The following is a 24,158-nucleotide window of genomic DNA, read 5'->3' on the forward strand; positions in this document are numbered from 1 at the left end:
TTCTCATGTTGTTTTTTCAAATATAAATTTGGTGTCTCTTATTGACCTAACTGCTTTCTTCTTTCCGTGTGGTGTTCTAAATAATCCATGTATTCCTGTCCTATTTGCTACAGAGCATGGAATCTTTGCAAAAGTTAATACTTCTCAAAACTCTTCCATTAAGTTATGCAAAAGTTTTACCAACACCCAAATAACTGCCCATATCAGAAAATACTGAGCTTGGATACTGAGGAGGTGGAAAGAAACTCTTACAATCTCCTTTTCTTTCTCCTCAAAACAGACTATGTGTTCTTGAAGCAAATATAACCTAAAGCTGTGTCAAAATCAATGTTAAAAGAGGCAGGTTTCAGCACCAGACTAGAGTACCTAGGTTTGCCTTAGAGTCAATGAAGAGGCTGGCTCTAGCAGACGCATGCTTGCTCCCAACAAAACCAGGTGTCTAAAAGAGGGGGATGAGTCACCCTCTGGCAGTGCTTCTTAGCTATTTAATAGCAAGGTTTTTTCATAAAGGCCAGTTAAACCAGCTTCCTCCACACTGCCACATGCAACACATACTCTTACATGGCTTTCAGCTCTTATTAGTGCCAGTGATGTCACATCTTAATACACAATTGAGAAACTGACTACAAAATACCCTGGATATTAACGGTATCTGCACAAAACCTTCTTTAGGCTAGCCTGCAAGGGCTAAACACAGCTGATTTGCATTCTGCAAGACAGAAACTTCCTTGCATACTGCTCTCCATTCTGTCACTGAATTCAGTTGTACTTACAGTCTAACAAAAAAATTGGAATATTGCTTGCATATGCAGACTTTCTTGATGCTCCTACATTGTAGCTAAGTAACTGCTAGCCTACCAAATATTTATTTGATCATCTGACCCCTAAGCTAGCTTCTAGCTCAGTGGAATCCCTCTGGGGGAGACAGTACCTACCTAATGCAAGGTATCCTGAAGTGCTGCATGCAACAGCAGCAAGCAATCACTAATCTGGGACTTGAGCTGACCATTTTGATCACTGGGGCCAGGAACAACAGGATCTTGTTTGCAGATACATATTTAAACACTTAAACGTTAAAATTTTTGAGATATAGTTATTTTATGAGCCATATCTCTACAGGTAATAGATTTGTTTTTATATACTGGGACTATGAGAAGTATATAATCAAGTCGTACCAGTGGGATGGTTCTTTTACACAGCAATAGAGTCTGAAATTATTGCATAATCCTTACCTGCCCTGTTGCATAGACGGTTTTGACAGACCCTCGTAAGCACTGGGTACAGTTTAGAATCACTACTTTCCGTTCAGCAGCTTTCTTCAGTTCTTCCAGCAAGTCTTCTCTATTGTTTGGGGCATTGCCACTTCCATAAGCTTCAAGTACAATGCCCTCAATTGGAGGCTGAAGAAACGCTTTTACCTGTTTAAAAATAAAACACGGAAGAGAGACAAAAGGTGTGTTTAAGTCACATTAAGATTTTCATTTATGGCATAGCGTTTTTAAAAATGGTCTATTCCTATTACGGTCTTACAGGCTCTCATGCATTACAGTCTTCTCATGCCTTTCTGTGCTCCCCATTTGCAGTAACTGGGACTACAGAATAAGCTTTAAAAAAATGAGAATTTCACTCTATAGCATCCTTTGAAATTCCTAGAGTGATATATTTTAAAATAAATTATTTTCTGCAGTCATGACCTTGGTGTGAAAAAGGATGCTACTGTTCAAGTGCCTTTAGCAGGCTATACTGTTGTACCATGGTGGAGCAAAAAGCTTTACACTTAGAAAATAAATGTAGAATTATTAATTGAGATTAGAACCCCCACCCCTGCACAGATTTGTTACTTCAGCAAAGAGTTTTGTTAAGAAATGTCTGCCTAAGAGAAAGAGTGCCTCACCTTTCAGGAAAGAATGTTCTAATGAAGCCTGGAGTTTTTTAACTCAAAACCTAATTGTTTTAACTCAAGATAGATTAAAAAATAAAGAGGATCTAATACACTCTGGGTCAGTTGTTGCTCAGGTAGCTGTTGTGCCTAACTGTAAGAGAGTGACTATCAAAGTCCTCTTCCCAGAAAGGCGTATTTTAAACAACCTAAATGTTTCCTTGCTGATCACATATGCTAAATGCAATACACTGTAGGCCCCTATGAGGCGAACTATGCAGTTGGAGTTTTATTGCAAATATACCACCCCTCTGCCTTTCCATCTGTTCATATTCACCTAAAAAGGATGGTAATATAATTGAGGAGTGCTGCTTAAACTACTGGATTCAATTTAAGATGGCAACAGCCACAAAAGACCTGTCCATTTAACAGAGATAGTATTAGACAAAAATTTAAAGACAAATCTACCTAAACCCACAGTTCTGAAAAATAATTTCTAAAGGCAAAAAAAGTCCCACGTCTCATTTTCAGCAGCAAAATCCCATTTCTCATTTTCAGCTCTATAGGAATGCTGAGGGTCATGTTAACCATCAGTGTGAAATAAAATGAACCTTAAAAAACAAGCATGAATTGTAGAAATAATTACTCTCTTCCACCCACCATTTTGCGTATTCTTTGACAAGCTATCTATTAATATGCCTGAATATGCAGCAGTCGAGCATTTCACATGGTCACAAAAAAATGAAGCTTTTATCAATAGTTTATGGCATATAAAAATAGTCTTTAAATTCTCTGATATTCAAAACAATGTTTATCAGAAGAAGACAGTTCCTTTCCCTTCTCTCCAAAACCCCAACCACTGCTACAAACAATGCAGCTTCCCTGCTTCCGCTAACAAATCAAGTATTGAGCATCCCTTCACCCGCTTCCAGACTGAAGTGGTGACACTTACAACAGCAGCAGTGATTCCTGGGAATATTCGCAGAAGCCCAACATTCCTGTTCATATTGGTGTGAACTCGAAATTTCTTTTTGGTATTGGCTCTCCACACTGTTTCCCAATTTACTGTTAAGAGAAATAGCCTTTTACATTTAATATTAAGACACAACATTAAGTACACCTGTAGCACTTCATACTTACAACATTGTCTTTAAAACTGTTTCTTATGCAGGGGATTCATGGAAGGCAATGTATTTTTGAAAAGAAGAAATGAAGACTCATTTAAGCCAGCAGCCATAGCAGCTGATCTAACACACCTTATTTATTAGGGGTCACAAAATGTCTTCAAGGCCACACCCAGGCCAGGCTCAACTGTGTTATATTTTAGCTTTAATTCCAAAATAGTCTAGATTCTGAAGTAAATCAGTATTACTTATAAACATTTCTTAGTTGTTGCCCTTCAAGGAGATATTTAACATATATGCTTACTTCAATTTAATAGCATTTTATAGCAAAGGCTTCCAAAATGAATAGTTTAGTTCAGTGATCATTAGTGAAACGGATCATTTATCAGGCACAAAGCTGCATAGCTCTACTACAGCCTCTTCAAAAGAGAAGTCTGATAGCTGTGAAAAGGATCTGAGTCCAAGACCTGATGGGACCACGATGTTGAACATGTCCTGTCAGTGCCAACTCTCCCAGTTCTGAGTGCTCAGGAAAACACAACCAAGAGAGCGCTGTGCAGGTCTAGCACAGGTGAGATATTTACTTGTCACACGCTGACCTGAACTTCTTTGTTATGTAGTTGGCATGATACCAGCCTGGATTCATGTTTAGAAAACAGACCTTCATCTTCCCAGACATAAGAGATGACAAATTCAGTTACTGTTGCCGCTAATCACCTCCAGAGTTTATTAGGTAGTTACTAACGATTAAATAAAACAGCAAGGATTCAATTAACTCCGATTATACATTTAGAGCCAGGAGCCAGCTGTTTAACTAATAGTCTGTTTGTGTTGCATTATTAGAAACCAAGTTATGCATTATTGATTTCAAAATTTTACTACTTCAGTGTAGGAACACAGCAATCGTTGGGCTGACAGCTCCTACAAGGCAGTGGAAGAGGTTTAACAAACAGCGGCCAACAGATAGCTCAGAGCGTCATGCTTCAATGAAAGTAAACCATAGCATAAAGCTACCTGTTTCCCCATCGTGATTTAAGCTGTTTAAATTTTGGAGAAACTCCCAAGCAGCGAGACAGATAAAAGATCTGCATGCATAATACTGACTTGCTCTCAGCCATGCGGAGAGTTACTCACACCAATTACTGTTGCAATCTCTTGTAATCAGCAGACAGCCACTTGCAAAAAAAAAAATCAGAGTAAAAGTCTCCATTGAAGCCTGCTCTATTGCCCCATTACTAAAGATACTAAAAACTACACAATCCATTAAGTCAGGACAGAAATGTATCAATCACTTATAAGACTAGAGCCACTGTATGTTCTTTCTAAAGATACCTTGCATCATTAAACAGGTCATAAGCAGCTGGCATGGCAACATGTTTGTCCTACAAGCTACACTTCAGCATATGGATTTCTAATGCCCTGCGAATGGGAGAATAGAACTATAGACCATTTCTAGTTTCTTTCTTTGTGCTAAGCTGGCTACCACTGTTCTGAAACCACCTGGCTGGATTTAGTAGTTAGCCAAGGAGCTCTCAGAGATCTCCATGAGCTTTCCAGAGTGAGTTAGAGGCATGCACGATGTACACAGGCTAGTGCAGAAAGCTGTGCATTTGTTCTGCTTGAGGTTCATAGGCCTGGCTAACCACACTGGTTCATGAGCACTGTGCTTTAGGAGTAGCAGTGTTTAGCAATAAATCCAATCCTTTCAACCTTCTAACAGTCAGATTAATTTTTTAAAAGCAGGCTCCTCTATAAGAAGGGATGGCAATAAAATTGTATTAGAGGTTTCTTTCCTTTATCCTCCATAAGCTAGGAGTCCCTGCCAAAACTTCACAAAAGCATACTACTAAGTTTGGCAACTATTAGCATCCCTAATGCCTGTAACGAACTTGAGGAATGAACTGAGGGAACCTGCCTTGGCATGGATCACTAAGATACTGCCAAAAGTAGAACACCAAGGAAGGAGATCAGAGGATAGGTTCAGAAGACAGACCTATACCAGGCCTATACCTGTACTCTTGAAGTACGCTCTACCAAAAACCTTATCTTCTTTAAGATAAATGTAATGCATGCAGACATAGTACAGTGATGTAATTCCAAGTTATATTAAAAAAAACACACTAAAGATTGCCCCTGAGTTAACATTCTCTTGGTCATGAACCCCATCAGCCTATGTAACATGCTTGCTATTGCAGACTCCACAAATGTCAGTTTTCCATTAGACAAATGAGTCTAAAAGGCAGAACAAAAGGCAAGTGCAATGCAAAAGTCAAAGTCAAACAAATATACATAAAAGCCCAACTTCATCTCAGATTTATTGAGAACTGTTGTGAAACAGAGCACCATGCAGGGAAAAAAAAATCAGACCACACTCTTTGCAACCTCCATCTCAAAGACTACATCTGTAAAAAGAAAGAATATTTATGTCACATAGCTAAGTTCAAGTATCTCTATAGTACTGAATAAACCAGCTATCTTGCAGCCTATAGTCCACAGCAATCTTCTTTTGTTAAATAAATTAAAAAAAAAAAGAAAAAAGGAAAAATCTTAGGAATCACTAACAGATCTTAAACAAGAAACTCAGATATAAGCAGGTGAAGTGCAAAAAACCATATGTATTGGTGTTCATAACAGTTTTTAATCCTATGGATAAGACTAATTAGGGATATTCAGTTTTGGCACAACACAGAAAACAGTAACCTGTTGTGACTTTGATGGTCTGTGCTTGTAAAGAGTTTAACTGATATAGTGTACAGCATTATGTAAATATGGATACAAACCTGAAGAAAAAATGTAAGCTAGCTACTAGTGTTGCATGGCAGAAAGGAAGTTTATAAAGCAATGTACATATATAAAGAGGTAATGGCTATTTATATACTGTATCCAAAATGGCTTGTGATAGAAAAGATTGCATTATTCAAGGAGACTGCATTCAAGATATTAAGGCTTTTTGTTTATTCTTCCAAACAAAACCACCACATAGACAATACTCCACTGTTTCCAATCTCCCCCTCCCTACCAAACACTGCAGCTTTTAAAATTACAGCTCAGAAAGTTACATCCTTATCTTCTTCAGTTTTATTCTCTCTCTCACACACACACACTACAGAGATACAGTTAGTGCAGAAAAAAAACATCAACCTGACTTAAAAATAAAAGATAAAAGCAGCTCTACACAGTCTAGAAAGCAGCAACACACACCACCTCCCACCACCCCCATTGTTAAACAGCACCTATGCCACAATGCAGGTTTCAACTTATAATGGGAGAGCAGCAACTTGGAGCAACACCTCCCTTAGGAGTGGTGACTGAACGAGTTATGAAATCAAACAAGAAATACAGCTTTTTGTGATTGCAGAGCTCCAGACAAACAGCAACGCTTTCTTCTCATCCTTCTCTGCAGGGCTACGGGCGAGCCCTACCATTATATAAGCTGCCCTGGCGCTCATTATGATTCATGGCGACAGCCAAGGGGTGGGGAGCGCAGGCCAACCTATGAGTGCAAATTCCTGAAAGAGGCAAAACAACACAGACCCCCTTTTTTGGCAGTTTATTGTAAAACAATCGACACACACCTTCTGAAATTAATATTGAAATTGAATGGTGGTGTTGCAAGAATCAACATGCCTACTTACAAGGGAGAGGGGGACCAAAAGCACTTCACTGAAGAGAGCTGGCATTTGCCTTAATATATAAATGACCTGGGCTTCTTACTATAAATAACTAGAACTGCTAACCAAGACACAGACTTGGCCAGTGACGAATAGCTTCTTTCTAATGGGACTGGTGGGTAGAAAAACCCAAAAGGCCCTTCTAACCTTCTGCTGCTGCTGTACCACATTTACATGCACAGTCATACAGGCTCTGCTCATCCCCTGCACAAGCTATGTTTCTCATCACATAGTCCTGTTCATGTGCACCACTCCCAGAAGTTACATGAATGTGTGATGAAGAAAGCAAGTTTCATATATGCTTCATTAGGACAATCAAGAACAGAGAAGAGTAACCAGTTATGAAATATACTGAGAATCTTTGCACATTTCAAGTCAAATAGTCCTCCTCGTTTCTCCTATTTTCACAATATGGGAGAAATAAGGCAAGGTCTCTTCAGTTTAAGTTTTTTGAAACATTTATTGTTATTCCTATATTGTCCATTTCATACAAAGATTGTTGATTCTCCTGCAAAAGTATTTCCCATTGGCATTGGGTTTCTTATTCATCTTAGGAGTGAGTTAGAATTTTTCACTTCTTCCAGGCTTTTCTTGTGCTAAATTGAAAGTCTTAAAGAAGCTTAAACACTTGCTCATCTAAAACTGGATAATGGGGCTCTTAGGTGTCTTAGGATCTTGGCCAAGAACACAGCTGGCTGATAGGATCAAAAGTCTACTGGGAGCCTCATCTGAAGAGGTAACAGAGTGAAGTATGGAAACCAAAAATGAACAAAATTGCTGCAGCTAGGGTAGAAAAAGGAACTAAGCTTCTCCCTCTCCTCTTTGGCGCTGAAGTAGATCATTGCTTTTATACAGTATGCCTAGCCTGAAAGAGCATGTCTTCTCCCTATTCCTGTATACCAAACCATGATCCCATTACATCTCATCCTGTCACCTCTCCCCCTCTGACTCTCTGTAATTTTCATTCCCAGCTTTATTAGAACCAGGAAGCCTGAGGAAGAGTTTCTGCACATGGCCTACTCCTCCTGGCATCCTGAGGCTGCTTTCCACAATGCTGAAGCAGCAAGAGTCAGCCCTGTCTACAGAAGGATTAAGGCATATTATTCAAAGCCATTTGGAAAAAAAAAAAAGAATAAAAAAAGGTTAAATGATGCTAGATTTGTTTGGTTTGTTTTGAAAAGCCCAAGTGGTTCCCTGTCTCTGTGAAAGCTTCATATGAGGATTGAACGAGCAAACTCAAGGGAGATGGCTATGTTTCAAACAATTACTTTGGACAAAATAAAGCAGCGCTAGTAGTTTGCTCATACTATAAACTGTGTTTTTTCAAAATGAAACAATCCTTCAATACTGACACCAACATCTTGGATAAATGATGCTACTCTAACTGGGTAATCAACTGAAACAAATAAAAATAGAGCCTATCACACCAGCAGTTTTAAAATCAGAAGTCCCCACTGATCTCAATGAGGCATTCTGCTGAAAATATAATGGGACCCAATATGGGCCAAGGGAAGTACTTAATAACTTTCTCATTTTTCTAATATAGGCAAGGAATCACAGAACAGTTCATCTAAATCCAAGAGAGAAATAGCATACCATTTACAGCTTGATTTCATTACTGATCAGTCAGTAAATGGAATTTATTTATACCCTATTTGATGCAGTTTGTAAAAACCCAAGAAAGAAGATTCTCACCAGTTTACTGCAGCAGTCAACTGAAAGTATTCCTCTTGATTTCAAATACATCAAATTGGACACAGCACAGTAATACAACAGTGGCAGACTCTCTGAGAGATGTCATATGGACCACTACAGTATTTCACAGGCTTCCTCAGTTTGTATCTGGCTGCTACAAACACAGCACTTGGATCCTGAAACTTTAAATAACTCCCACTCATTAGGTGGAAGGGATAAGCTTATTTTTCCAAATTGCAGAATGTCTCTCTTTAGTAGTAGAAACCATTCAGAGTGGAATGCTGCATGGCAGAGGGCTACATCTCCTACTACCACTAATAGCATCTAGCAAAAGAATTTGGGAACCCCCTTGTATTCCTATTTCTTGTGATAATGGAGATTGTCACCAAGTGCTACTCCTTTTTAATATACCTACCCTATCGAAAACCAGCTCGCGTAATGTAATGGATTTAAAACTGTCCTTCAGTACACTTTCTGGCAACTCCTCATTTGGCTAGATTCCAAATGTGTCTCTCCTCTCTTCATATAAAGGGTGTAATTTATTCAAGAACAGACACCAAGTGTGATAATGACTTTGCAAATGGATATTGAAATCTTCATGCAGTTTTTCCCCTCCTAAAAAACCAGACACATAGGAATTATAGGGAGCCTAAGTAACTTTGGGGGTAAAAACAACTTCACCCAGTGCATATTCTGGGTCTGCGGTTTTCGGTGCACTTGCAGTTTAGACAGTTCCTACATATCCAATAAAATATCTTACACAGTGACATGAATCAAACAGAATCTGTGGAAGCTGCATGTACTCTGCAATCTTTTGCCTGATTTTAGAGCCCAGCATGGTCATTAATAAGATTAAATTCTTTGTTCTTTCAGTCCTCACTCCCTCATTTTTATCTTCAGAACAGGCATTTTCATGACACAGGGGCAACATTCCCTCTGGTTAGTCTGGATCTTTAGTGAAACTCGAGTCTAGCTAGTTCACATCTATATTCAATAGATAAATGCAGTTGAGTCATAAATTCTGTCTTACTAATATTTAAACAGTGTCAGAACAGGTAAAGTGGAGGCAAACTACAAGGCTTTCAAAGATTTTGAGTTTAAAATAGTATTTCAACTACATAGAAACAGATTCTTCTCAGCTAGAGTTCTATTGCATGTGGCATACATTACAAGGCTTAAGAGAAGATGTTGCTTACTTGTAATATCAACCTCAGCATTTGCAAGTGGAGGCAGGTTAGGTGAGGAAAAGGCATTGAAACTCGCAGCATCCACCTTAGTCACCCTATTTCCCCTGTACAGTTTATTATAAAAATACAGGCACACCTGCAAGACAAGTAAAGAAACAGGTCTATGAATAAGCCAGTAATTAAAAGATTCTGTAGATAAATACTGTAGTTCGTCCTTTATAAAGTGTTTTCTAAATCTTTAAAGCAACTCAGAGGCTAGTAGATGTTTCCAACTCTTACCCTTTCAAAAAGAGTTGGCACATCTGTCACACATTGGTTTAAGAATTTAAGAACAAAACAAGTTAACAGCTAACTAGTTTCGTAATCCTCTCATGAGGCATAGTCTAGGAGACAGCGAATGTGCCTGAGTCCACTTCAGAGACAGAAGAAAGAAACTGTGGATTTTTCAGTAAGTTCATCAGTTATATCTAAATTCAGAGTGCAAAACATTAACAAATGCCTGGTGAAAATGAGGATAACTTTCAAGAGAGTTACCACACATAAACAGATTCCTTCTCAAGATCCTTAAAGTCTGTCAATTGAAATCTGAAGAAAGAGAGATACCTCAAAGTTACTAGTTATGAAGATCTTGGCCAAACGGCTATTGCTATTGTCTTATCAGAATCGGCTTTGAGAGCATGGCAAAAATGAAATGAGGTGTAACCTGACTAGTTTTCTGTCTGATTTTGGACTATGCAGCACCAACATGTTTAAAGGCGGGGTGCTGAAACCATGAAGGTACTTCCATGTACAGTAGATATATCATCCTCGACACTTCAGGAACTAGAGTTAAAAGACACTTCTACCAGTTCTAGAGCAACTTTAGAACTTCAAAGTAACTTTCAGTCTAAAAACTGACTTACAAGTGCTTCAGATCCCACATATTTGAAAGGGAACCTCTGATTGCAAGTCTGCTGCAAGCTACATTTCAGACTTGACAGTCTTCAGAGACTGCATATGGGCAAAATGGCATAAAACTTTTGAGAAAACAGCATGTGCTTTGCCATGGAAATGCCTGTAACCTCAGAAGAATCCATCTATCTTCCTGTTTAACTACAATTCCTTACTGCCTACAGGATATTTTGAGTATGTAAGTATGTGTCCTGGCTAGAAGGAGAAAAGCAGCTTCTGAGACCATCTTCACAGGCAAACAGACCTCAGGAATCACGAACTGCCCAGCGAACAGCAGTGCGCCCAGAAGGTTGGCTCGGCCGTCATTCTGCAGCTCATATATGGGCACCTGAAGAACAGAGACAGAAATTACACCCTGTCCCTTATGTAAAGCCTACACAGCAGAAAAAAAGAGTCCAATTTATGCAATACAAATACATGAATAATTTATGTAACAATGATTTATGACAAAGTTTCCTTCTTAATCCAAACTATTTTAGACTGCAGCAAATTGCAGGATTTCCCTCTGTGCTTAACAGACTTCTATAATTTAAGTGCTTAAAAGCTAATATAGAGATGATTCTAGTGCGATTAAGCAGATTAAAAGACTGATTCAGGGAATATATAAAAAATAGGCATAGTTAAGGTGACTGAGCATGGGAGAAATTATTGTACTGAGAAAAAGCAACAGTCCCAGATCATACAGAACTGCCACTACAGGCTTCACAACAGCTCTTTTGCACCATCTTTCCACATAGCATTGCAAAATTGAGCCAGCAGGTTATTACTGACAGAAAAGGACAAGATTAAAACCAGAAATTTGGTCTGCTGAGTGACGACTTCCACATCTTTTCAGATTGTCTCTTTATTAACAGAGAGTCAGAGCTCCTCTCAGCAATGAAAAAAAAATCACATGCTCCATTGCTAGATCATATGTCAGGCAGATCTCCAAACAATAAAGCCAAAAAGAAAGTAAAACCTTGAATATGATGTAACATAACTAGACTGCCCCGTGTCAAGACAGTAAGTGTGAGCCTACTCCTTCCCAGACTTTTGTATTTTGACTTCAAATAGACCACATGTGAAAGGGAAGTTATGAGATGGGGAGGGGAATTTTACAGTGCAATGTTTCATCTCTCCTTTGTGATTAGAGCTGTATTTTACACTCAAGCAAGCTATACTAGTAATACAACCCCTCCCCCTCAGACAATATGCAAAGAGCTGATCTCCAGCTAAGAGAATGAAAATTAATAAATACAGTCTTTAGAGGAAAGGAAACAGGCCATGTTTGATGGAACAGAAATGATCAAAAATGCATCTGATGGTTAGGGTTTATTAAAAAAATCATAAAGAACGTAATAAGATAACAACTGATGAAGTAAGAAGTAATAAACCTCAGGGTTTTAAAAGAAAAAAGACAGCTAACAACCAGCAGCCACCTGAGGCTGGAAAGATGCTTCAAATATAAACCGATTAATGCACAATGGCCAATGACAGCCTCTTATATCTTTCTCTGAAGCATCTGGCCCCAGCCATAATGAAGTACTGGTCTGATTTGGTACAGAGTTGTAAAGTCATTAATGACAAAATTATGGGGCAGATCCTCAGCTGGTGAGCCTGTCAATTCTCACTAATTTCTATCAGCACTGTGACCATTCACCCTGGCCAGAGGCCTGGCCTGCACTACTAAACTGTACAGTGATAGTCAGGATACTACCTAGTTTTGCATATAAAAACCAAAAATGAGGCTTCTGACTTCACCTTCAAATGAAGCCCGTTACCTGAGATCCTGTCAGAACAACAGTTTTACCCAGATTCTCACACATGAAGGATAAGGCTGAAGCTGTATAGGCCATGGTATCAGTGCCGTGAAGGATCACAAAACCATCGTACTTTTCGTAGTGCTCCTGGAGATTGAGAAGTTTTCCCATTGTTAGAGCAATGTTCTGGCATCAGCAAGTGAAGTACATACTGCATTACTTCCACTGATACAAGCAACAGCATAATACTTTAAAGGGTGTTACACACATAATTCCTCCTAAGTTATCCTGTTTTCAGTTTAAATGCAATTAAGGGTTAATAGGACACTAAGCACTACAGCCAGCAATTCTAATTATGGAACAGTCAAAGGGGTTCTTCTATGTATACATATTAATGCAGCATTTTAAAACCAGAAGACTGCTAATTAAGAAAAGCTTAGCAATGGCTTTAAACAGGAATGTTAACATATGCAAATTAGTCGTATAGTCTGATTCTTTGTTGCCGATTTTACTTTAGGGATTACATCATTTAAGGGAACAGATTAGGCAAACCAAGGCTATCACAGCATATAGAAAAAAGTCCATTTAATCCGGATGGCAGACACTCAAATTGCCAGTGTAAGAGTGCCCTCTTCTGTTAAAAAGTCATCCTTTTTGCAGCAGCACATGACCAGCAAAAAGACACGAAGAGGCTTCTTGTTTGTTAATGTACATACACTTGCTGTGTTTTGAGAAACCTTAGACTATCAGGCATGTACAAATGCACAAAGTAATTTTATAAGAACTTTAATCTACATACAGGCGCACACAGGAGTTTTTTTTTAATGCTAAGACATAAATCACACAGCTCATCCTGTTAGAATAAAGTCATCTGCTGGCTTTTGGAGAAAAAAGGAATTGGTTCCTCAATTTCGAGTTAATGTTTACCACGAGTGATGCACATGGTAAACACTGTAGTGAGAGACACTGATGTCTCTGATGTAATTTGGTAACATGGAAAGGATTACACAGAAGTTTAAGCAGATCTACGAAGTGCCAGCATGGGGCAAAAATGGGTGTGCCACAGAATTAAATATGATTTCTTTTTAATTACACTTCTTATGCTATAGTAGGCACATAGGCATCTCCTGAATCTCAGGCATCTCCTGATAAAAGGTCACCTCCAAACTCACCTGCAGATTTCTACTTGTCCTTTTGATAATCATAGAATCATAGAATCATAGAATAGTTAGGGTTGGAAAGGACCTCAACATCATCTAGTTCCAACCCCCCTGCCATGGACAGGGACACCTCTCACTAAACCATCCCACACAAGGCTTCATCCAGCCTGGCCTTGAACACCGCCAGGGATGGAGCACTCGCAACCTCCCTGGGCAACCGATTCCAGTGCCTCACCACCCTAACAGGAAAGAATTTCCTCATTATATCCAATTTAAACTTCCCCTGTTTAAGTTTTAACCCGTTACCCCTTGTCCTGTCACTACAGTCCCTGATGAAGAGTCCCTCCCCAGCATCCCTATAGGCCCCCTTCAGGTACTGGAAGGCTGCTATGAGGTCTCCACGCAGCCTTCTCTTCTCCAGGCTGAACAGCCCCAACTTTCTCAGCCTGTCTTCATACGGGAGGTGCTCCAGTCCCCTGATCATCCTCGTGGCCCTCCTCTGGACTTGCAATAGCAGTTATTTTTCTCCTTCTTAGTAGCTAGCGAAGTGCTGTGTTTTGATTTTTTGGCCTGGGAACAGTGCTGATAATGCCGATGTTTTCAGTTGCTGCTCAAATGTTTGGTCTGGCCAAGGACTTTGTGAGCCTCATGCTCTGCCAGGGAGGAGGGGAGGCCGGGAGGAGGCAGAGACAGGACTGCTGACCCAAACTGACCAAAGAAGTATTCCATACCACAGCACGTCATGCCCAGGATGTAACAGGGAGTTACTCGGAAGGGTTAGGTACTGCAGGGTTGGACGAGGGATCAGTCAGTGCTCGGCTGGGAGGAGTGGGGCGAGTTATCAGTCGGCTGGTGTTGAAGTGTTGTATTCTTTCCTCTTGTTATTTCCTTTAGCATTATTATTATTGGTGGCAGCAGTAGCGATTTGAGTTATACCTTAGTTACTAAACTGTTCTTATCTCAACCCGTGGGAGTTGCATTCTTTTCGATTCTCCTCTCCGTCCCTCCAGGAGGGAAAGAAGCGGGGGGAGAGAGTGGACGAGTTGTGTGGATCAGTTTAAACCACGACAGATATTTCTTCACTATTACTCATGCCCACATGTTACCTACTGGAAGTTTCAGGGGATTTCTGCTTATCTCTAACAAGTTGGCCAGCTGAACAACAGCCAGTGTTGCAAGATCTTTCTGTAGTGCAAACTACAGAATGATGCAAAAAGCATGATATAGTTATTCAACAGTGTAGTGACAAGGTAAGTTTCAAGAAGGCCTAAGATCACAGAAATAGCAACGTGTCCTCTTTAATTCGATCAGTATGCTCACAAATATTTTCAGCCTTATGAACCTTATTAGACATGAAAGAACAAAGCCTGGTTTAAGCTTCATAATATATGAATCCTGTCTAGATCTAATCCTAATCTATCCTAGAGGCTTTCCACCTGTATGCCAGCTCTGTCTCTTCCTGGCCTGGCGAGATGAATTCAATAAGAGGAGCATCATCCCTAGTTTGGTGGTTCCAGGACTAGAGGACCTAAGGGTGAAGGACTCTTCCCTGAATCTTCAGCATCATTCCCTGTGTTATACTACACTGTTTGCATGCATTGCTATGGCTTGGTTGAAGAAGGAAATTTACACTAAAAAGCCCACTATCACAGAGTGAGCAGGAATGGAAGAGCAGTATCTTAGTAGGCCCACAGTTATTTATTTCTAACAGCTACGTATGAACTCCTGGTGTGAAGTATTTTAAATGTTTCACATTTCTACTTTCTTAAAAGCACATAGCTAAGTTCAGACACAGGGACAGAAATGCTCTGGTTTTGATGCTAGAGAAGGATGTAATGAATTTATCTATACATGCAGAAATATCTAGGGCTTTAAGCAGTTCCAGTTAGGTTAGGGAAACCTAACCACAACAGCATTTTTCCTAATGGCTGCAAAGCCAAAGCTAGTCAAATCCATCTGTGTCCAGTATAAGAAAGGCATAAAGACATGACATTATTTCCTACATCAATAGCCAACTAGTAAGCTATTTGAATAATGAAATAATGAGTAACTAAACCACCTTCAGTTAAGTCACCTGCAGCTAGGGATTATTTTCAATGTTTTTGGACAGTGAATTTAAGTCAACGTTTTAGAACGTATCAACCTACATACTACATTATCTCATTCAATCCTAGCTGCAATTTTCCTATTTATTTTCCTGTACAGAATTATGACCTGGCTTATTGTGCCATAATTCTGTACTATATAACTTTATTCATGAACTGTGTAACTTCAGGGAGTTTGCCACATTTTCAAAAGAAAAAAAATTGGCAGGCCTTGTAAGCACAGTACTTGTTATTTTGGAAGTAACTAAGCAAGGCACGTAGCATTTGCATTTTAAATAAACAAATATATATCATACGTATGGCACTAGTGAGTTATCTTGCTAAGTATACTTGATAAACTGATGGTTCTGTTTAAGCAATAAATGAATTATTATCCCTCACCATAGTACCTCAAGTTTCTTTGCAATTTTGGCCCAGTCCTCTGGAGTCATGTTGGAAGAATCAAGCAGGGGTGAGAGCTCCAGGATTGTGTAAAAAATCCTTTTGTTTTGCTTAGAGACACTATGAAGAGAATTAGGAAAAAAAAAGTAATTATTAGAGCCAATATCAGCTCATTGCTTCTCATTTTTTCTTTGAATCGGTAGTTTTGACTCTTTTCTTCCCCATCCCCCAAGTCTATGGCAAGAAAAATGATCTTAAATTTGGAACATTAAGTTCCAAGCTTATAAATTCATAGCTTGATGTGGTTTAAAGCACAAATCCTTAAATTTAATTTAATAATAAATATAATCTGGGAGGTGGAGAGGGGCTGGCAAAACTAAAGACAGAAAAGAAGAACCCAGACTTACTTGTTTAAGTTCGGAACTGATTTCTAACGAAAGCCGATACAAAGCCCTAAGGTTTAAACGTGCTTCATAAGATACAGAGAGGAATTTATAAAGCTCCCAAGGTTTATAGGGGGTCAACGGAAGAGTCGCAACAACTTTCTGATCCTTTGATAACCATAAATAGGTAACCTTCCCTGACACAAAGGGTATCTTCTCTTAAGAGTGTTATGACTGGAATTCATTATTGTGGCCTTTAGAAGATCCACTCTTGTCAGTTTCTCTGGCCTCAGATTTCAGAAAAAGTTCTCTTGGTTAGTTAAGACCTTCAAGTAGACTGTTGCCTTTGCTAGTAATAGGCTAACCCTGTAAAACCCCAGTCCCAGCCTATTAGGCCTGTTGTCACCGTGTTATTAAAGTTTGCTATATGGTACTATCTGTCTCTTGTTATGATGTGGAGTTTAAGCATGTGATAATAGCAAAGATATTAAAATACTGGCATAGGTGTAAAACAAAAGCCTCAGGAATGTAAACAACTCACTGGCTACCAATTATTGGCCACAAGTGCAACCTTGACAGCTGGGAAAATACTGCTCTAAGTAGAATAAAAACAAGACAAAGGAACTATGCAAGGGAAAACAAAACAAAACCCCAACCAAAACAAAATCAAATAGTCAAGCAATAGGATATAGTACCTGTGGGGCTGAGGAATGTAACACTTTCAAACCTCATGCAGTGTGTTGCCCAGCAGATGGAGACCAAAGATTAAGAGTGTCTAGACACCCAACTTAAACAAATACACGATCCCCTTTGGAGGAGACATATCAAAGGTGATGATGGCTATGGAATCACAGTGGGATTGTCACAGGTTTAAGCACACTATCTGCTCTTCCTGCCCCCAGGGACCATGGGTCTCCCTTTCTCCACCTGGCTATCACAAGAAATCTTACTCTTCAAAGACCCTTGATTTGTCAGCCAAATGGACTGCATACAAAGCATGTGTTTTATACCCCACAAAACATGTTCCATTCTCCACATTTACTTTATAACCTCTCAGAAGAAAGTCAACTACATAGAAGTCAACTTGGCAGTTAAGATTTGGTGTGATAAAAAAAACCCTACTATTTTCTGCTACCTTTCTGAAACTTGGAAGAGGCTAAAATATCAACCATTTTCACCCACTCTTATGTTACTTGGAATGTGTTCTTAACTAGCAATGCAGTGGCCAATGAACAGCTAACAAAGAACTGCTAGCAGGCCAGCTCTGTCCCTTCTACTCACTCTTCCGGGCAGAGCCATTGGGAACATGGTTAACAGGATCACCTTCAGAGCATTCTTAATGCTTTTCCACTGCCTGAATGATGGAAAGTTCCCTGACAGCTGTAACTGTGATAGATACTTCAACATTTATACTGGAAGACAGTCAAAGGCTTCAGAAAAGACCAGAATATTGCATGGGTGTGTAAAAGAAATCAGGTGATCACAGAAAAGTTGATTACCTTCCCTCGGCATTCTCAATAGTGTTTTGTCCCCACTTGTGATTATGTATATATTTATAGCTACATAAAATATGCAAAACCAAGAGTCAATTATCAGTTCATCAGCTAATAAAATCTGCAGACCCACTCCATTTATGAGGCCTGCAAGACAGTTGTGCACAGCATAGAGAGCATTTAAACAATGTGTAGGGTTTTTTTCATACCAGCTGACATACTGTACCTAAGAAGTTAGACTTCATATGAAAAACTGCCTTGCTGGACATCATATTCACACATGCTAAGTGTAACTTTGGAAGTCAGTTGAAAATCTGTGAAAAGAAAGCTCCCCTGAGGATGTGATGTTTAAATAAAACACAACATACTGACACCAGAGACCAATGCAGTCTACGACTTTCGATGCCTCTCTCTAAAAAGACATCATACTGTTCCTCTTAGATCAAGGTCATCACACAAATATACAAAGTTCACAAAATACTCCTATTTTCTTCCCTTAGAAACTCACAATATTTCTCAGCCTCCTAGTTAAAATATCACTGGGCTAGCACAAAAGAGAAAATGGCATATTGCCATGACCAACCTCCAGAAACGGCACTCAGCAGTGCCAAAAAAGCAAGACAAGATTGGGTTTTAAACCTCAGGTTTTGATGGGAATGATTGTTTTAAGCTTTTCTGCCCTTTATGGAAAATAAGTGCCAGGAGAACCATATTTAGGATTCAAATGGGTATATTACTGTAGTTTTGTTATATTTCAAATCTCTTAAAGTATTTAAAAGTTATTCAGTTACAAACACAGTATTGTAAGAGATCCATTTTTCTTAGAATTACCATCGTATTTAACACAAACTGCACGTTCATATCAATACTACTCCACCAGCGAGCAGTTCATTTCCTTTCCCTTTACCCTTTTTCTTGCCATCTGCCTTTTAAGTGGCTACTTTTAAAGCTTTACACAGAGACCTCAATACAAAATAGAAATTAATAAACCTTACAATTTCTTTGTATGTCCTGATTTTCCTCTTAAAGATGAAAGCATATCCATTTTTATAGCAAAACAGCTATAGAGCCATTAATATTTGAATGACTGTGTAAAATCATCCTTTGTGCAAAGCTAACATGTTTACAGGGGTACAGTCATTCAGCACAGACAAGGAGTATCTCAAATTAGCATACTGCCCTCTAAATAAAACTTATAAGCTTATTAATCACTGTTGAACAGTTAAGAAGCGATGCAGATTAATCGTAAGCCCATCACTTATTACCATAACGTTGCATAAATTTGTGAAAGACAATCAGCTTTTAGGTTTTTTTAAGAACCAGAAGGCCTGCAGAATTAAAGCATGAGGCCTATGCACAGACGCATTAATTAGATGCTACTTTTTCTGTCATGCTGAAGGTAATTCACACAGAGCTGTATATACCATTTTCTTGGTTTCTACAGAATGTTTGTATGTTTGCACAGTAACAAATTAATATCCAAGACAAGAAAAAAAATAATAAAATGCAGGACTAAGCTACCAAAAGGGTTACTTGTTGCCTAATTTAGAAGTTATTTCTCAAACAGTTGTAAGACACTTCATTTCAAATATATCAAAACAGGCAAGATAGGCTTTTTCCTTTTAAGTCAATATAAGCATTTTTGCTAATCTCATAATGGATTCCTCACATTTAAAGTTTGCTGATGTAATTACCTGAAGATTAACAAGATACTTCCTAACCCTTCCACTCCCCAAGGAAAACATACTTACGGGAGCACCAGTGTGTTTTCTGGAAATTCGTGGAAGCTGTTCAGTTTTGTTTCCTGGGCATATGCCTCATCGTGCAGCATTGGCATTGTTTTCAAGCTGCTTACTAATTTATTCGCCTCAGGAGCAAGCCCTTGAAAATAAAGAATAAAGACAGTAAATAATGGCACACGGACGGAAGGAAGCAAGTGGCACAGTAAGGAGGGAAGAAGTCAAGTTACACAGCTTTTTGCCCATCCGTCCAAATTGAATTTAAATAGCCTATTGTCAGTCTCAGAACACAAAACACAGATATAACCAACAAGTGTCTGTACAGTTATTCTTTTCTTGACTGGAATAAACCCATATTTTATTTAAGAGAAATAATGTTACAAATCTCCTCCATTTAAAATATTTATGTTTGACCTGGTCTTACTTGTTTGTGTGCAAATACCAATCATCAGTAAGGGCAGGAAGCCAATTTTTGCAACTGTAGCAAAAAGCTACCGCTTTCTTTTATATTTGCCACAGCTATTCTCTACCTGTGGCAGAAAAAGAGGTAGAAGACTTACAAAACACTGAGCATTACTTTGTACTATCAAGTTGCAATACTTAAAACTTCTTAGCCTACAGTAGTATTGGCACAATCAGCGAAGTAGTAGTATGACTACACTGGAAGGCTGTATGTTATGTCTATCAATGGCAATGGCATCTCCAGAGAGAAAAAAAATAAATAAAAGAAAAAGCTAAATTAAACCCCACAGTAGGTATTGAGCATGGATACAGATTCTCTATCTGTATGTAGAGATAGAGAAACACCAGCTTGCTAGAGTCTTAAGTGCTCTAATCACTCTCTCTTGAATAGGTACTTTCCACTAGAGGGTTTACGACTGAACATCTCAGTTGACAAGAGGCAGAGAATGTGCATAAGCTGCTGAGTAGAAAAAGTAAAATACGTGGATGCGTCTTAAGGTCTGTTCACCCCTTCCCTGGTTATAATGGTGTCTTTCTCTGTGGTAGGGGCCCTAATTTTAGGCCTAATTTTGTAAGTCTTCTGCCCCTTAAACTAGCCTAAGGACATTTAACGTTTGCTGGATCTGCAGGTGTCCGGGTTACAACCAGGTATTTCAAAAGGAATCCGCATGCCGTTCTCTCTTAGCCAGAAAGGCACCTACATTTTTGATGTTACAATCCTCAGCTTCATAGAAGTGACTGCACTTGTGGATCTAACTTGCATCCCATCTCCCAGTGCCCTGTTTCAGGAATGACAGCAACAGTCCTGGCATCCACAGTCAGAAGCCACACTGGTTTTCTTAAATCTGATTTTTTAGGATGTTTTGCATTCAAGGAACTTCCATCAGAGCACTTCCTCCTTGACTTCAAGATTCTGCTGGCATTACTGTCCAGTTCAGTTTAATTGCAGTGAATGTTTTATACCACCTGTTCAGATGGCAAACTCTCAAACCACATTATCCTACTTCTGCTAGTTCTAGTTGTTCCTAATTTGAAGCCAGGTAATCCTGCCCTACTTCCCAGCTCTTCTGCTTGTTTTGAACATGATTCTCATACAAGTTAGCATCTTCCTTTTTTTTTTTTCCTTCACTTTCAAACAGTAAATACGCCAAACCACAGAGTATTTTCAGTAGCATTGTTGTCTTTTTCCATTTACCCATTTACTTTACAAACTGACAGAAAAATCCATAAGAACTCCTTAATCTCCCTCCTGGCTTGCCTTAAATGAAGTAGCAAACCTCTTCACATAGCCAACTTTCTCACAGGATGGCAACAGCATTTGAGTGGATTTGCTTGGATTCCTGCCGGAATACTGTGTTTTACAAAATACACTTAACACGCTTTCAAGCTTTGGTTGTTTCGTTCATTCAGCTATAATCCCTGCTTTTCCTACTAAGGCTGTTCCTAGCTTAGTCATAAAAGGCCACTTCTGCTGTTCTCGGGCACAGAGTCATCTTGGCTCTGAAATTCAGTCCAGTTTCAAGTGTTTTCCGGGTATTTTCAGATTATTCTTGTTTAGCCAGTGCTCATCTTGCTCTGAATATTGACAATGGATTAGATTGTTTACTTTTTGTATTTGCTCCAGGAACCAGAGAGCTGATGTGCATTAATATTCTTAAATCCCTCCTCCATAAACAGCAGTTCCGTGTCTCTTAATCACAGATCTGTCAGGACTTTTCTGTAATTGCTTCCACTGAAAAACCTTTTTGTTAAGACATTCTGCAGAATGTTGCCCACTTGCAACCTATGCAGTCCCCTAAATGCACCCATGCATTTCTGCTTTACAGTTTCAAGAAACAAACATGGGGCAATTCAAGTGCAACTGTTTTAAGAATACTTCTACTTTATTATGCATGGAAAACATTTTTTGTGAGCCAAGCTTGTTAACCAAGTATTGAAGCAACTTCACCCCTGCAGAGAAGAGGCAGGCTGTGCAATTTGTCCAAATAGCTCCCATCAACTTCTGTCCTCTCCTTCTTTAGTTGGCCAATCCCAGCATCACAAAGCAGATGGACAAAGGCAGAACAGCAAACAAGCAACTGTGACTGAGGAGAACAAAGATGGTTCTGTCTTATCTCTAGTCAAGGAGACTGCTTTTCACCCTGATCCCGTAGGCAACAGTTATAGTTACTTGCCAATGGAGACATCCCATAACCTGTGCTGCAGCAGAGAAGAGGGAGCTGAATAAAGTCGGATGCAGCTGTGTCAGTGGGGCTCTGCACCTGAGAAACCACAGGCACTGGGGAGAAGGAGCATAATGCATGCTGAAGTCATCATCCTGAATACTAAAAAACTCTCAATGCTAATGAATACAAAGAACTTCACTAAACCAGTTTTTACCTATCGGATTATCAATACATGTGGCACGTACATCTACAGTGTCAGATCCCAAAGGTAACAACTATATTTTGCAAAGGCAAAGCACCAGAAAGTGTTCTCCAAAATACTGATTTCTACAGTTGCAGTAGTTGGAGCTTTCAGAAATGTGGATAGGTTTCAAACAGAAAAAGGTTTGGACTACAGCAGTCAGTCCTTTGGTAGTCTAGTATGTCTAGAAAAGACACATAATTAACTAAGTTACCCAGGCAGACTCTATTCCAAGATAAGTAATCTTCCTATGGCATTTAGCTTAGTTATACTTGTATTTGTTGGGTGTTCTTTCTCTTAGTATTTCAGGTTAAATCTTCCTGAAGGTACCAGCCAGGAGAATGTGAGCACAAACTTGATGCAAAGACTAGTATCACAGTAACCTCACTAACGAGTGCAGTAAGATTGTCTTTCTGAAATGAGCTACCAATAAGCCAAAAGAGGCTGTGTAGGAGGAAATAAGTCGTAGGATGGTAGGAAGCAGAAGGAAGAAATTTAAAAAATGCACTGAAATGCATTATTTGGCAGCAAAAACACAAATAGTGAGAGTGTCTGCAACTGAGCCTGGTTGTCACTCAACTCACACAAACAGAAACAGACTATCCGTCCTCTGAATATTACTCCTGCACAGTAACCTGTAGGTGTGCAGAAAGTCCTACAGGTCCAAGACATGCCAGAGAGGCCACACGTGCATAGGTCAACTGCAGAACCTCTGTGGGAGGTTTACAACCAGGTATCATGGTGATAAATAATCACTCCATACATACACAGTGAGCCCAGGGAATGTGATTGTGTCAGTCTTGCATATGGGGGCAGTTCTGCACAGGAACATATTCCTTGCAGAACACATTAGGCCTTTCAAAACTGTTAGATTTTAAGAGTGAACCATCTTCTCCCAGCAACTGGAAAGACCATAAAAAACTCATAAGCCTAGACAGACTAGGTGGAAACCTAGCTTGAGCCCTTCACTTTGAGCAGTTGCTGCTATTAGATGCTGGTTTCATTCAGCTCAAAAAAGCTACTTACTTTCCACTTTGCTTGAAATAAAACACTTGTAAGTCTAGGTATGGTTGTAAACAGGCATTTTCTATCCATTAATTAATAAAAGAAATGAGCATCTATTGTTCTTTCCTTTGAAGCATGCTGCCTTTCCTTTCACCAGCTTCTATCTGAACACTAAAGACTGCCAAATGTTCTAAAAGAAGTACTCTGGCTGCTCTGCTGCTAGGTCTGTGCATGAAAAGCAGGCTGAAACTTCCCAGGATGTAGCAAGTCAGCATCATTGGATCATAACTACAAGATTGTTTGCACATGCTTTAATGATTGACTCTCGTTAGGCAAAAGAAAATAAAAAGAGTTAATTTATAAAAGAATGAGACACGTCATTTCAATTTATTTGCTTTTAAAAGGTGTTTAGGAAGCTGAGTCAGTAGAAGTAGGAAATTATTTCAGTATAGACAATTCAGAGAGACGAAAGTCAACATGTCATATGAAATACAGACTTTTTTTAGCAACTTTGATAAACGCAAAGATGACAGCCATAAAAACTAAAGCAGAACAACCCCACAGAGCATCTTCCCTACAATAATAAGGATCAACCAGACACTGTCTCCAGAGAAGGAAGGGTATGTATTAGAAAAATACCTAACAGACCAGTCTAGGAAGCTCTGAGGCAAAGCCCCTTGTGTACTGCAAGCAGGGGCTTGAAATTCTGTAGCAGGGAGCACAAGTACTTGTGCTTCTAAACCTAAACAGACAGGCTCTTGAACCCCTGGGATGCTCC

General features: G+C 39.2%; 1 protein-coding gene across 3 annotated transcripts in view; it reads right to left on the bottom strand.

The window, feature by feature from the left end:
- The window catches only part of ASPG (asparaginase), a 47,207-nt gene that overhangs the window by 21,640 nt on the left and 1,409 nt on the right, over nt 1-24,158 (bottom strand). For all 3 annotated transcript variants that reach the window (XM_065684548.1, XM_065684549.1, XM_065684547.1), the window contains exons 2-8: nt 19,520-19,649; nt 15,901-16,012; nt 12,268-12,393; nt 10,752-10,835; nt 9,566-9,692; nt 2,832-2,944; nt 1,233-1,418 (exon numbers count right to left, since the gene is read on the bottom strand). In XM_065684548.1, coding sequence (XP_065540620.1) covers nt 1,233-1,418; nt 2,832-2,944; nt 9,566-9,692; nt 10,752-10,835; nt 12,268-12,393; nt 15,901-16,012; nt 19,520-19,649 — 878 coding nt within the window. The remainder of the gene's footprint in view (nt 1-1,232; nt 1,419-2,831; nt 2,945-9,565; nt 9,693-10,751; nt 10,836-12,267; nt 12,394-15,900; nt 16,013-19,519; nt 19,650-24,158) is intronic.

This window comes from Lathamus discolor, chromosome 6 (genome assembly GCF_037157495.1).
Source record: "Lathamus discolor isolate bLatDis1 chromosome 6, bLatDis1.hap1, whole genome shotgun sequence".
NCBI lineage: Eukaryota > Metazoa > Chordata > Aves > Psittaciformes > Psittacidae > Lathamus > Lathamus discolor.